This window comes from Octodon degus, unplaced genomic scaffold (genome assembly GCF_000260255.1).
Source record: "Octodon degus isolate 3935 unplaced genomic scaffold, OctDeg1.0 scaffold00049, whole genome shotgun sequence".
NCBI lineage: Eukaryota > Metazoa > Chordata > Mammalia > Rodentia > Octodontidae > Octodon > Octodon degus.
In genome coordinates, this window is record NW_004524625.1 from 1,045,825 (window position 1) to 1,062,419 (window position 16,595).

At 34.9% G+C, this 16,595-nt stretch overlaps 1 protein-coding gene across 4 annotated transcripts in view; it reads right to left on the bottom strand.

The window, feature by feature from the left end:
- Positions 1–16,595, bottom strand: part of Uvrag (UV radiation resistance associated) — a 379,986-nt gene that overhangs the window by 157,466 nt on the left and 205,925 nt on the right. For all 4 annotated transcript variants that reach the window (XM_023716656.1, XM_023716655.1, XM_023716657.1 and 1 more), the window contains one exon: positions 1,004–1,130. In XM_023716656.1, the coding sequence (XP_023572424.1) occupies positions 1,004–1,130 (127 nt within the window). The remainder of the gene's footprint in view (positions 1–1,003; positions 1,131–16,595) is intronic.

The following is a 16,595-nucleotide window of genomic DNA, read 5'->3' on the forward strand; positions in this document are numbered from 1 at the left end:
AAAAAAAAAAAAAAAACAACAAAGCACTAAATTCTGACAAGGATGGAGAGGAAAACCACTAGGTAGAAGGAAGGTAAACAGAAAACCATTTTGGAAACCTGTTGAATACAGTCTACTAAAACTCAAAATATGTATATCATATGATGCTAAAAATTTACCCCTAGGTTTCACACAAATGCACTCATTAAGAAACATGTTTTAAAAAAAACAAAAACAAAAAAAAAAAAACCATGCATTGGCAAATAGCTCAGCAGATTAAAGTGCCTGCTTACGCAGACTCAGGGGCCGAGAGTTCAATCCCTGGGCCTGTGGTGCCAGCCCCACCCCCAGGGCACACTGAGCCAGGGATTGAGACTGGGAGTGGTGGTGCAGGCCTATAATCCCAGCTCTTGGGAGGCTGTAAACAGAAGGATCACTACAAGTTCGATCCATGCAGTGAGAAACTGTAGACTCTGTCCTAAATACAAAAAAAAAAAAAAAAAGAATATGTATTGGACTACTGATGGAAGCATTAACTATAACAATGCCAAAGTAGAAATTATTGAAACCAAGAAGACCAGCAAATAAATACATTTATATTCACCTGATAGAAAACTGCTGGACATTAAAATGAACAAATCATAACCAGGTGAAGGTAAGGATGAACCTAATATATTGAGCAAAGCTAGCACATGCATGACTCAAAGTTCAAAAGTAGGCAAAACTAGCCACAGTAGTTAGTCTAGCTGGAAAATGGTATTTGGAAGGGAGTAAAATAAGACTTCCAAAGTGTGGACTCCCAGCAATGGTGTTTCTGGTCAAGATTCTGCTTCCATGATGCTCCCATCGGAAAATTTCAGGTCGCACACTTTTCTGTATTTGGCAACTTCAAAATATTTCAAAAACTAGTTTAAAAATTAAACTTCTATCAGCATTTATGCAAAGATCACTATTTGAGCCTATAGGAAAGAAAGGAAGAAGAAACTACTGAATGTGGGGTTATCTATGTGCATGTTCTACTCACCTTTGTCCTGTAATGCAATTTGCTGCTTATGTAGTAATGCCACTTCCCGTCCCAAAGCTTTCTTCTGTCTTTCCAGTTCATTTTGAAGCACCAAAATTTTTAATTGTAGGCATTCACTTTCTTTTTTCTAAATAAATAAAATCACAGGTATATTTAGGAATATAAAAAGTTATTACTATGAATTATACATTCACAATATTTCAAGTGAATGATGGTTTAATAGTCATCAAACTTCTAGACCTCTGGAGATCTCTGGACTAACTTCAATTACCAGCTGCTATTATTCTAATGGAAAAATTCAGAAATAAACAACTAAGAGTGGACATTAATCTTAATTCTAGGAACAGTTCTTAGAACCTAAAAGACACTACAACAAACCTCAGGTCCTTTTTCCTGATATCATAATACAAACTCAGAAATTACTACCAAAAAGAACTGGTGTTCTGGGGCTGAGGAGACAGCTTGATGGTCTAAGTGCTTGCCTGGCAAGCACAAAGACCCGGGTTTGATCCTCAGTACCACATGCCGTGCAGCCCTGCAACCTTAACGTGTACCATGCCAGCCACTGAAACCAGGCATGGTGGCACATGCTTGTAATCCCAGCTCTGGAGAGGCTGAGACAGGAGGATCACTATGAGTCTAAACTGCATAGTGAGACCCTGTACCAAATAAATACATTTTTAAAAGATTTTTTAAAAGTAAAAAAATATAAACAGCCCCAATGGCCATCAATGAATAAATACATAAAATGTGGTACATGCATAAAATCAATTTTTTTAAAAACAGAAAGAAAACAAATACTGATATATATTACAACGCAGATGAACCTTGAAAACATGCTATGTGAAGTCAGTTTTTTTTGTTTTTTTTTTTTTTTTGGCAGAACTGGGGATTGAACTCAGGCCCTTGCGCTTGCCAGGGAAGCGCTTATTCTACTGAGCCATCTCCCTAGCCCCGTGAAGTCAGTTTTAAAAGTCTATATATTATACAGCTCCATTTATAAGAAATGTCCAGAATAGGCATTTCCATAGAAACAAAAAGCAGATTTCCACTCTTGGTAAGGAGAACCAAGATGCTCTAATACCCAGCACTCTTCAAAAAAAAGGTCAAATCAGGCATTATATCGGTACCCAGCATCAGCCAACAAAGCCCCATGGAGGTACCACACTGGAAGCCAGGACTTTTACCACCTACCTGCCAGTAATAAAATAACGCTCCTTCTCCCCATGGTTATCAGAGAGGCCCTAGTGGAGTCAGAACTTCTAGTATATCCAGCATAAATGAGGACATCCTATTCCCTGTGACACAAGTAGGGGCCAGGTGGAGAGCAGCGAAGAGGCACTCCAACTCCTTCTAGTCAAGAAGGTACCAGTGGAAGTCTAGTGGGGGAGCCAGAACTCCTACTCCTAGCCAGCATTAAAGAATGCTCTCCTTCCTCCTCAGGTATCAAAGGAAGTTACTTGGGAAATCTGGATTTCTATACTTCCAGGTGGTAATAAAGCCATACTTCCTTCCCCCTTGTAGAAAGATACCAGAGGGACCTCCCTGCGCCCACCCAAGCTGACCAACCTCTGAGCACCCAGGCTCCAGCAAGCCAAGCCACATGCTGGCAGAATGGACATGGGCCAAACAATGGTGGCTAGGCTGGGGCTGGGGCTCCTGCTCCTGGCACTGCTCCTACCCACGCAGATTTATTCAAACCAAACCGCTGCCATGCCACCTTCAGGTAACACCTCCCAGAACACCTCTACTATCCCAAATCTAACTAATGCCACCACTAAGGCAGGCAGAGTGCCCTGCAGTCCACAGCCAGTCTTCTTGTGGTCTCAACCTCTTGTCTACATCTGTACCATGACAGACTCTGGCCAAGGAACATCTCTACTTCCCCATCTTGTAAACCCAGTCCAAATGGCAACTATAAGTTCAGTGTGGTGAGGAAGAAATCTAATTCCACACCTTACGGTACTGATGCAGAAAATGTTGGGAATTCCAAATATTATTCATTTCAAGGACGTGTGAAAGGATTGACAGATGACGAATGCCAATATTAAATCTGCTGAACTTTTTTTGGTACGAGATGAAGAGAGAGACGCTCCAAGATTGACCATGATTTCCTCTATTATGGCTCAAGAAAAATGGATGCATAAAACTCTACCTTGAAAACAAGAATAGATTTTATCTAGAAATAAAAAAATGGGATATGGAATGGAAAGAAAAAGAAAGGAAGAAAGAAAGAACAAATGAACGAACCAGAGGAAGCCAGCTAAACAACCCAGAAATTCATACATTTACTCCAAAATGTCCAACTTTCCATCAAAAATTACTTATACTGGGGCTGGGGAGACGGCTCAGTAGAATAAGCACTTCCCTAGCAAGCACAAGGGCCTGAGTCAATCCCCGGTTCCGAAAAGAAAAAGAAAAAAAAAAAAATTACTTATACCTCAAATAAGGAAGACACAAAACTAAGAGAAAAAGGACTATTAGTTCATGTTAACACTGAGATGACAGACATGTGACAATTACCTGACAAAGACCTTAAGGCTGCATCATACAAATGGATCAACAGCATTTAAAACATGCTTGAAATACATGAAAAACAGGAAACCTGACCAAAGTAGTAGAAAGTCTTAGTAAGGAAAGAGAAAATATAAGAACCAAATGGAAAATTTAAAACTAAAAATTACTAGAGCAAAAATCTCAGGGAATGAGCTCACAGGCAGAATGGGAGAAAGAAAAAATAGTCATAGCTAGGAAACAAACAATAGAGATTAACCAACAAAGAAAATATACTGAAACCAAGCAGAAAGAACAAGACCTCAGAGAACTGTGGAATTATGCCAAAGAGGGTAAAATCCACAATGTATGCCCCCAGAGTATCATCAAATTGATTCCACTTATCAGAATCAGTTAATATCAACAGATTGATTCTGATTACACAAAACCAAAATATTCTGAATAACCAATATAACCTTGAGAAAAGAAATATTGGAGAAGTGACAGTTCCCAATCTCAAGACTTACTATAAAAAGACAACAATAAACAAGATAGTATCTTATGGGTAAAAGAATAGCAAAACAGATTAATCCAACAGGAAAGCGCACAAATAGGTTGATGCAAACATAGTCAAATGATCTCAGACAAAGAAACACAATCAACTGAATAGAAAAACAACAATCTTTATATCAAATGACGCTGAAATCAATACTCAGACATAGGAAAAAACCTATATAGATGAATCAAGATATATAGATCCTCCCTCTTTCACAAAATATAGCTCCAAGGAGATGACACCTCAATGTAAAATAAAAAATTATACAATCTAGAAGGTAATATAGAGAAAATCCAGGTGACCTTTCAAATGTAACACCAAAATTAAGATCCATAATAAGAAATTGGTAATTTGGAAGTTCATTTATATAAAAATCAGTCTGTGAAACACACGGAATTAAAGACAATTAAGAGAATTAAAAGACAAGTCTTAGATGGTAAGAAACCTTTGTGAACTATGTTTCATAAAAGACCAGTAAAATACACCAAGAATTCTACAACTCAACAATAAGAAAAGAAGCAACCTAATTAAAAGATGGAACAAGGATCTGAATAGCTATTTCACCTAAGATGATATAGGAAGAAAATGAGTATATAAAAAGATGGTTAACATGATGTCATCAGAGAATTGTAAATTAAAAACAAAATGAGATACAACTAAACATCAATCAGAATAACTAGAATCTGAAACATCCCTTAAACCAAATGCTGTGAGGACATGAAAAGTGAGGATTCTTATTCACTGCTAGTAGTAATATAAAATGGTATCACCAATTTTGAAGGTACTGTAGCTTGGAAAACAAAGACAGGCTTATTACAAAGATCCAGTAATTGTGCCATTGCATATTTACCTGAATGAGTTGAAAACGGGGCCAAATATTTATATACAAGTATCTATAGTAAATTTATAATTGCCAAAACTTTGAAAAGACCAAGAGATACTTCATATGTCAACAGAAAAACTGTGATATATATGCATGTATACGAATAATCTTATATATACACCAATAATCTATGAAAAGACATAAAAAAAACCCAAATTCATATTGCTAGACCAAAGAAACCTGTTTGAAAAAGTTACATAATGCATCATTCCTACTCTATGTAGGGTTCAGAACTCTATGGGGTTCTGAAGAAAGCAAAAACTGGAAATACTAAACAGATCTTGCTTGCCAGTGGTTCAGGGAGATGGAGAAAGCAATCAGTAGGTGAAAATATGATTTTCAGGGAAGTAAAACTATTTTGTATGAAATTGTAATGGTGGATACATATAATAGTGAAACATTCGTCAAAATTCATAGAACTGTTTAAGAGAGTGAAACTTACCATAATGTTTGGACTTCAGTAAATTATAGTTTAGCAGCACTGACTAATCAATTTTAGCACATATATCAAGATCTTGATACTAGAAGAAGTTGGAAGGCAGAGTGATATATTTGGGAGCTGGGTATTTCCTGTACTATTTTTCTATAAATCTAAAACTGTGTTTAAAAGAATGTTTTTTTGTTTTTTAAGTCACAGAACTATACTAAAATGTCAATTTTGTGGTTAGGGTATGCTTAGTATGTGCTTAGCCTATGCTTACCACACATGAAGCCATGGGTACAATCCTAACAATCAAAAAAATAAATAAATAAAGATCAATTACACTGAATGTTTGTTAGTAAAAGAAAATCCACGACACATTGGATGAGTCAAAAAATAACAATTAAGGAGACTGGGCACATTGGCGCGTGCCTATAATCCCAGCGTTTGGGGGCTAAAAACCAGAGGATCACAACAAATCTGATCTGTGTAGTGAGGCCCTGTAGGCCCAGTACTAAATACATAAATAATAACAATTAAGTTTGCTAATACATCTACTGCCTTTCCTGAGCAACAACACAAACTTCCAACTCAGACTGATGTACCCTACAAAAACTATCAAATTCAATGCCAAAACAAGATCCATCCCTGGGCCAGGGAGATAGTTCAGTAGAATAAATGCTTGCTTGGCAAGCGCAGAGTCCTGAGTTCAATCCCCAGTACCACAATTAAAAAAAAAAAAAAAAAGATGTATCCCTGACAACGAGCAATTGAAGAAATTCAGACCACCAACCAACCCTACAAGGAATACTGACAGGATTCTAGAAAGACATAGAAGTGATCACATCTTCAAGAACAACAGAAAGGAACCACCACAGAGAGCAAGTAATTAAAGAGGTAAAAAATATGGAACCTATATCAGGAAAATAACATGACAAGATAAGCCAATACATATCAGTTATAACCATCAATGTAAATGGCCTCAATTCACCAATCAAAACAAAAACTAGCAGAGTGGATTAAAAAACAAAATCAAAGAATATGCTGCACACATACAACTCAAAATGAAATTCACAGACTAAAAGTCAAAAGATGGAAAACAATCCTCCATGCTATAGAAAATCAGAAAAAAAAAAAACAAGGGTAGCTATCCTGGTGGCTGACAATATCAACCTAAAGCCAAAAATCATTCAAAGAGATAAAGGTCACTACACACTTGTTAAGGGAAAACTACAAGAGGAAAAGATAACAATCATAAATATATACGTACCCAATGTAGGAGAACCCACCTACATATGATAAATTTTAACACACATGAAAAATCAAATGAGTAAAAATACAATAGCAATGACATGCCACTGTCACAGAACAATAGATTAACTAGGCAAAAAAACTCAGCAAAGAAATAACAACTAAACCAAACTTGTGAAGAAATTGACTAGTTAGACCTTTATACAGTGTTTTACCTACCAACAAAAGAATAAACATTCTTCTCAGCTGTATATGGGACATTCTCCAAAGTAGACCATACACTAGCATACAGACCACTTTTAAATATATGCAAAGCAACTGAAATTATCCCATGCATACTGCCTAACCACAATACAATAAAACTGGAAATTATTTACAAAAGAAACTACAAAAACACCATAGACACATGGAAATCAAATAGCAACTTCCTAAGCAACCAGTGGGTCAGAGATTAAAGAAGAAATTAAAAAATATTTACAATCAAAAAAAAATACAAAGGCCACAGAGATGGCTCAGTGGAATAAGCGCTTCCCTGGCAAGTGCAAGAGCCTGAGTTCAACCCCCAGTTCTGCCAAAAAAAGAAAAAGAAAGAAAGAAAAAGAAAATGCAGAAACAACCTACTGAAATCTGTGGGTGCAATGAAAGCTGTCTTAAGATGAAAATTTATAGTGGTAAATTCACACTTTAGGAAAACAGAACAAGCCCAAATATATTATCTTATGCTGCACCTCAAGCTCCTGGAAAAAGAAAAGCAAGTACAGCCCAAAGTCAAAAAAGGCAGGAAACTATTGTATTGGAGAAGGAGAAATTGTTGTACTGGAGAAGAAGAAACTATTAGAAAGAATAAATGACTCAAAGAGTTGGTTTTTTGAAAGAATAAAGAAAATCAATAAACATCTAGTCAACCTAATCAAAAAAAGGAAACAAAAACCCAAATTCATGCAATAAAGAATGAAAGGGGCAAAATCACTACAGACTCCAGAGAAATTCAGAATATCATCAATACCTACTTCTAAGACATTTACTCTCACAGGATGGAAAACATAGAGGAAATGGACAGTTTCCTAGATATATATTAAGTGCCAAAGCTGAGGCAAGAAGATATACAAACTATGAATAACCCAATAAGGAGCTACAAAGAAGTAGATGCATGTTAGCCCTGGCCAATAACAGTGTTCCATCCAAATGTAATTTTTAAAAAAGCTATGGGGAAAAAAAAAAAAAAAGCCCAGGTCCCAATGGATTCACAGTAGAATTCTACAAAAAACTTTGAGAAGATTTAATGTCAACTTTTCTCAAACTCTTCAATGAAACTGAATGGGAAACAATTCTCCCAAACTCACAACTGGAGGAAAGTATTACTCTGATTCCAAAACCACAGAAATATCCAACTAAAAAAGAGAACTACAGCCCAATCTCTCTAAAGAATATAGATGCAAAAATCCTCAATAAAATACTAGCAAACAGAATGTACCAAATCATCAAGAAGATTATGCATCATGAGCATGGGGGATTCATTCCAGGAATGCAGGGATGGTTCAACATACGCAAATCCATAAATGTAATACACCACATCAACAGAACCAAAAACAAAAACCACATGATCATCTTAGGTGATGAAGAAAAAGCTTTTGACAAAGTCTAACACTCATTTATGATAAAAATCCTACAGAGAAATGGAATAGATGGTCTATATCTCAACCTGATAAAAGCCATCTATGAGAAACCAACAGCCAACATCACACTAAATGGGCAACAATTGAAGGCCTTCACTTCAAAATCAGGAAAAAGACAAGGATGTCCACTGCCTCCACTCCTACTCAATACAGTTCTGGAAATGTTAGCCAGAGCAATTAGACGAGAGAGAAAGATGAAAGGAATAAGGATTGGAAACAAGAAGTGAAATTATCATTATTTGCAGATGACATGATACTCTACATAGTGGACCACAAAAACTTCACCAAGAGTCTTGTAGATTTAATCACCAAATTCAGTAATGTAGCAGGATACAAAGTCAACACCCAAAAATCAGTGACATTTATGTATACAAAGTATGAACACACTGAGAGAGAAATTAGGAAAAGCACACTTTTCATAATAACATCCAAAAAAATGACATACTTAGGAATAGGTCTCACAAAAGATGTAAAAGATTTATACAGTAAAAATTACAGAACTCTGAGAAAAGAGAATGAAAAGGATTTGAGAAAATGTAAAAATATTCCATGTTCCTGGATAGGAAGAACCAACATTGTAAAAAGGGCCATGGTCTCAAAATTGCTATATAGATTCAATACAATCTTGATTAAAACACCATTACTATACCTCACAGAGCTAGAGAAAATATTCCTCAAGTTAACTTGGAACCAGAAGAGACCCAGAATATCAAAAGCAGTCCTGGGAAACAAAAGAAAGGCAGGAGGTATCACAATCCCTGATCTTAAACTATACTATAAGGCTACTGTAATAAAATCAGCATGGTACTTGCATATAGACAGACCTGAGGATCAATGGAACAGATGAAAAGATGCAGACACAACTACAAACACACTCAGCCTCCTTATCTTTGATAAAGGGGCAAACAGGCTCACTAGAAGACAGCTTCCTTAATAAATAGTGCTGGAAAAACTGGCTTTCCAATTGTAGAAGGCAAAATTAGACCCATGCCTATCGCCATGCACAAAGCTGCAGTCAAAACAGATCAAAGATTTAAATACTAAAATAGAAACAATAAATCTTCTGGAGAAAAATGTAGATAGAAATCTCAAAGACATAGGGGTAGGTAAAGAGTTCATGAACAAAAACTAAACTGCATGGGAAATATGTCAACAAATCAACAACTGGGATTTCAACTTTTTGAAAAGTTTCTGCACTCCAAAGCAAATCTCCAACAGAGTAAAGAGAAAACCAACAAACTGGCAAAAAATTATAGCCAGCTATCCCTCCACTGAAGGCCTTCTACCTAGAATACATAAAGAGATGATGAGGTGATGATATCCAGGACCCAAATTCAAACACTCAATCCAAATATGGCCATTTGAGATTAATATACACTTCTCAGAAGAAACAGAAACGGCAAGTAAATATATGAAAAAAATGTTCAGCATCATTGGTCAGTCAAGAAATGCAAATTAAAACAACACTGAGATTCCACCTCACCCCAGAAAGAATGGCTAGCCTCAAGAAGTCAGCCAATAACAAATGCTGGAAAGGCTGTAGAGAAAAAGGAATGCTTCTGCACTGTTGGTGGGCGTGCAGACTGGTACAACCACTATGGATATGAGTGTGGAGATGCCTTCAAAATTAAAATCTGATATCCCATTGAAGCCAGCTATTCCCTTCCTGGGTATTTTTCCAGAAGAAATAAAAATATCATATCATACTGATATATGTGCACCCATGTTTGTAGCAGTACAATTTGTCATAGCTAAATCCTGCAAACAACCCAGATGCCAATCAACTGAAGAATGGATAAAGAAGATGTGGTATTTTTACACAATGGAGTAGTATTCAGCTATAAAACAGGATAAATTTGAGTCTTTTGTCAGTAAATGGTTGCAAGTAGAGAATATATTCTTAAGTGAAATAAATCAGACTTGCTTGTGTAAACATCGATCGCATTGTCCCTCTTAATGTGAGAACTTGAAAAGAGAAAAATAAAATCTGAAGGGTACAATAAATACTGCAACAAGGGAATGAACTCATTCAAAGGGAAAGAGTTACTGAGTTGAGAAGGACAGGAGAGGGAGGGGGCAAAAAGATTTATCTCGTATGTAAGCAGGATGGTTTGGAACAACTATACTGTGCATTTCTGACGGTCTATGGAAAGGAGCAGATGATACTTAGTTTGTTTCATCTCGTTTTCAACTATAGTTTTTGTCTTAATCTCTTATACAATTCTTTCTTTTTTTCTTCCTTCTTCCAATTTTACATGCATATACCTGGTAATATGAATAACTTGTTGTAAGACAACAGTATGCATTACAATAAATACTATGAAATTGATATTATTTTGATAAGTAAAATTCTATATCACTTATTTTTTGTTTTATCTATATCACTTCTAATTTTTGTTTTAATTCTAATTTGTACTCTTTTAAAAGAAGGCTGCTACCTTATTTCTTCATGTAAATATTGCCCAGCTAAGTCTATATCAAACCACAGGTTAAATATTGTGCCAACTCCTTTTATTCTCTAGATGCTTTGCTTTAATTCATCTCTAGATAAAATGTGAACTTTTGCTTTCATAATAAGCATATAAATACATACAAAATTACTACATATGAAGTGCATATTTCCTTTCCTTCTTGGTTATGGAAAGGAGCAGATATTTAATTTGTTTCAGCCAACATATATCCTTTCCCAAATGGTGACAATAATATATACTTCCTTTTTAAAAATAATATATACTTCTAATGATTTTTCCCTGATATAAATCTTGACAAACAACAATTTAGCTATACCTGACACATTTTTACCTCCACCCAAAGCTATGAAATAGCTAGTAAACATTGTAGTAGAGAAAAAACCTCATTCAGTAAATAAATAAGTTACTGTGATCTGCAATGAGCTTGAAGAAAACTTCAAAAGGAAAAAATAGGTACATGGTTTGATTTACAGACACTAAGCAACTCTGGCAATAAAGTCAGATGCATTACGGTATGGCCTTGTTGAAGCAGTGGGCATGGAAAATGATTTTGGCCACTTCTGTTAAAAGTACTTTACAGTAATAATTTCTCACCCAAAATGCTTTCTTCCTTATCCTTGAAGTGCTGATTCTAAACAGATGACACAACAATCCATTAAAGACAGTCAAGCCAAGAAAACAAGCAGAAAAGCTTATTTCCAAGAATCATTACTACACTGTCTGAAAAGTCTATGAAATATGCCTTCACAAAGAATAGCCCGAATATTTACAAGGGCCTGCTAGATAAGCCTTTATAAAGGACACACTGCTAGATGAATCTGAAATGTTTTGTGTCCTTTAGCATTTAGGTCTACCTGAAACAAGGTCATGTTGTTCTGCTGACCCACTGTATAAAGGCCAAGAGTTAAGACAGTTCTAAAAAGTGGAAACAACCCAAGTATCCATCAACACACAAATGGGTAAACAAAATGTTATATACCTGCAATAAAAGGAAATTTTGCACTATTCAGTGGCATTGCTAATCTTGAGGACATTATACTGAGTGAAATAAAGCAGTCATTAAAAGATATATGCTATATGGTACCACTTACATGAAATTTTTAGTGGAATCAAAATCATAAAGACAAAAAGTAGCATGTGGTTGCCAGAGCTACTGGGGATTTGTGTTCAATAGGCATAGTGTTTTAGTTTTATCAGATAAAGAGCTGCAGAAGTGGAAATTGATGATGGTTGCACAACACAATGAATGTATTTACTGTCACTAAACTGTACATTTCAAAATACTTGAAATCAAAATTTTTATATTACATGTATATTACAACAAATTGGGGTGGAAAGTCAATGAGGCTGCTTATCATGGAAAAAAAAAAAAAAAAAAAAAAAAAAAACCCAAAGGTACAATATAGGTTTGCTATAGCAATCTAACAGTGTGATGGAATACTGAGGAAAAAAGAGGTAAAATCCTAGGAAGTAAAGACCAGAAAAGACTAGGTGCTCACTCTCCATGACTTGAAAATTTCCACAAAATATGGAAATTGAATTTTACTTGGGCAGAGAAAGAAAAACAAAAACAACTCTTCAGAGAACAATGGGATTTCTCGTTAGGTAGTAAACCTGCTGTATTCAAGGGTATGTACTCAAACTAGGAGTGCATCCTAGATTTAAAGAAATAAGGCTATAAATTAATCTAAATATTAAGCTAATACTGGGAGGCATGTGCAATGTGTTATGGCCCATGTGTGGAAAATGGCCCATTTATAGAAATAAATCAAGTCATACAAAACCATGACTGTTGGCTCTCATCTCTGATGAGTAAACAAACTCTCCCCATGTGGACCTACTTCTACTTTCTTTTGAATGCTTCAGAGACAAACTGCTCAAACATCTTAACATTCTGTATCTTCTAATGGGTTTCTGTGTCCCATATGTTTACTCCAACTGTAGTTAATATCATATATTTTTCTTTAGTGTATCACTTTTAATTGGATTTTAGTGTTTTTATACAACACTGTACCAGAAATGAAAAGCACAAATATTTGTCTATTTGTAAGCACACAACACTCCTACTTATGGATCTGTACCAAAAAAATCGGGATGATATTAAGCATTGCTTTTAGGATGACAGATTAATTTATAAATCACATTGGTGCTAAAATTCTTAGGCAAAGTTCTTAAGACGTGGTCCTATAAATCATGAAATTACCAAATATATCCACAATAATACTATATGAGGCTGTTCCTTCTCATTTTCTTGTAAGTACATAGGCAAATGCACCAGAGTCTACAAATTTTGAGATATCAAAACAGACTTATTAGGACTTTAGGGAAGATAAAGGAGTGTTAAGCAGCAAAGTAGAACCCAAACACTGGAATAAAACTACTTGCAGATGAAAAGAAGGAAAGAAATAATATTTACTGTATATAATTTTCTTGTCTTAGATTTTGTTATGTAACAATAAAATCTTGTACCTGTAGTTAGGCGGCAAAACAGTTGTCATTTTCTAGACTGTGCTTTGTTATTACTGATAACTTTAACCAAACTGACACAGTTGTTATAATCAGTTATTATTCCTGATATGCCAATACCAATTTGCCAGGGAGTAGCGCATAAACAATGCTATAGTCCAGTACCAAAGAACTGGGTGCTAGGCCAAACAAGCAGTAAGCTCTCATCCTTTTTTTCTCATTAACTTTATTGAAAATCAATAATCATATTGAAAATTGTAGACCAATATTGAAATGTGAAAGATAAAAGATGTAGACATAGTGAATTTTGGAGAAATATTTCTGAAATGAATACATAGCATAAGATTAATAATAGGTTGCACACTGTAAATAAATTATTTACAAATTTAAATGAATCTAACAATAAAAATTGTCCAAAATAAAAATGAAGAATTTACAGTCATACAATAGTTTACTCTGTGCCAAAATCAAGAAGCTTACATTCATATAATTAGAATTCTCAAAGTAGAAAAGGGTACGCAATACATATTTAAAGATTTAGTATGTATGTGTATAATATTGCTTTGTCAGTACCATATTTCTTGGTTGTATTCAAGAACCATAAGTGTGTGTACATCCTGAAGATGATGAGGAACATTAGTTGCACCGCAACCATTAAAAAGTAAACAGCTTTCCTAACAATGTTGCCTTTGTTACAATAGCTGTTTTGTTTTATATTGTATTTCAGGTAAAAATTTGAACAGTAGGAAAAATGGTTATACTTTTTACCCTGAAACATGTATTAAAGTATAAAATGTAGATCATGTATGTTTCCTAAATAAATTTTTGGCCCATACTTGGTTTAAGTAAAAATAAAAAAGTGATGTACTTTAAAAAAAATAAAGATTTAAAATTTCTGAATTTAGTTGAAATTAGAGCACCACATTTCCAAGGAAAATGAACCTTTTGCATAAGAAATTTGAATAAAATCATACCAAGATACACAAAAATGAAATTGTCCAAACTTATTGTAAAGGAAAAAAATCATTAAAGCATATACATAAAAATATTAGCTATGGAAGAACAAAATTAAATAGCATCTTATACTACATTAGAAAAAAAGAAATAAAAAGGCTACATGTGTAAGAAAATAGACTAACTAATTTAAAGAACTGGAAGAAAAAAAAATCTGTCCTCACTGAATTTTATACTTTGCAAACATACATTTGAAAACTAAAAATTAAATATTTTCCAGTTAGACAAACTCGAAATATTCTAATACCTTCCAATGTAGCATGTAAGAAATAACAAAGAGCATAATACAGAAGGCAAGAGAAGCTGTGTATGGTCCTGGATACAGAACAAAGAGCTCTCAAAATGATAGTTATGCAGGACTATGTTAAATATTTTAGATGAATCCATTTAAAAGGTCATTGAAGATTTCTACAAAACTATCAATCTTTTTTTTTGGAACCGGGGATTGAACTCAGATCCTTGCGTTTGCCAGTCAAGCGCTTATCCTACTGAGCCATCTCCCCGGCCCCAAAACTATCAATCTTATGTCGGGTCATACACACATTTTTTTCAAGTGTGTGTGTGTGTGTGTGTGTATAAAAGACAAGGAAGAAGTAATATAAAGTCAATGGAAAATGGAAATATACTTTTTAAAGTTTCTAATACTAGGAGAAAGTATTATCCTATGTCTTTTAAGTAGATTGTAAGTCAAAGATACAGTATAAATCTTAAAATTAAGATTAAACAATATTCAGAAAATTAAATATTAATTAAAAATAAAATGTCTCAAAGCAATTGAACTATGAAAAAGTTTTCATGATAGTAAAGAATCACTAAGACTAAAACATAAGATACATACTGGAACAGCAAATATATGACCAGCACTTCTAACAGTTTGGGGATAGGATATTGCACAAAGTTCTAGTATATCGTGGACATGAACAGTGCCCATGACACTGGTGGCCAGGTGTCACTTGTGGGACTGAGCCACTGCTATTTCCTTGATATCCGCCCTGTAGATCTGATTAGAATCACGACCTATAGGGTGCAGGAGAAGTCCATCTGTAGAGTAAGCTGATGGAAATATTTTGCTGCTGTATACAAAATAATTGAAAGACTGCTGTTGTATACCTCTTATTCTGTTTGTTTGTCCTATTTGGTGGGTTCTTTCCATTCTCATTCATAGAGTTGTGGTCATTTTGATCCTTCTCTAGAACATCTTTTAGTATTCTGTGTAGGTTTGGCTTTGTCATCATGAAATTCTTTAGCTGTTCTTTCTCATGGAAGAATTTCACTTCTGTTATACTTGAAAGAGTTTTGCAGGGTATATCAGTCTGGGTTGGAATTTGTTTTCTTTCAAGACTTGTAGTACTTTACTCCATGTTCTTCTTGACTTCATGGTTTGTGAAGAGAAACCTGCCATTATACTGATGGGTTTTCCTTTAAATGTGATCTATTTCTCTTCTTTAGTGGCTTTTAGTATACTGTGCCTGTGCTGAATTTGCGGGATCCTGATTATTATATGTCTGGAATGTTTTTAATTAGGTTGATGTTATTTGGAGTTCTATATGCTTTGGTTACCTGAATGTCAGTTTGTTTCCCCATATTTGGGAAGTTTTCTGCTACTACTTCTGCCCATATTCTTTTTATATCATTTGTATTGACTCCTTCTTTCTTATTGATGCCTATTAGTCTTATGTTGTACATTTTTGCATTGTCTTGTAGATGTTGGATTATTTTTTCCCGCATCCTACTTGTTTTTAAGAGTTCTTTTCTTACTTTTTCACTAGCTGCAATGGTTTCTTTAATATCTAAAAGTCTATTTTCACTTTCATTCAGTTTTGCCAGCTTGTGACTAAGGTTTTTATTTCCTGCATATCACTTTGAATTCTGCTTCATGCATTCTATTTCTTTCCTATATTGCTCATTCAAAGATTCCACCATTTTTCTATTCTCCTCTATTTTTTATCACTGTCTTCTTTAAAAGCACTTAGTACTTCTTTCACTAAAGTTATCATTTCTTTCTTTACTTCAGACATTATTTCTAATCTGATTTCCTCTACATCTTTCTGCAGCTGTTTCTTTACTTCAGACACTATTATTTCAGAGATTTCAAGTGTATGATTTCCAACTTCTTCTATGCTAGTGTCTCCTACATTTGTTTTGGGTGGGCTCAGGGCCTGTGAAAGCATTTTGCTCCTTCTCTTTCTCATTTTGTATAGCACTTTCTTCTCACCTTCGGTGTAGAGGTTAGATAGAGTTATTACCTTAGCACCAGGTCCAGACCTACCAAGTTCAAACTCATCCAGGTGGGTGTGGCTTGGATCTGGCTGCTATGCTCTACTTCTTCCTGCTGCAGCCCTTGGAGGTAAACCCTCTGTG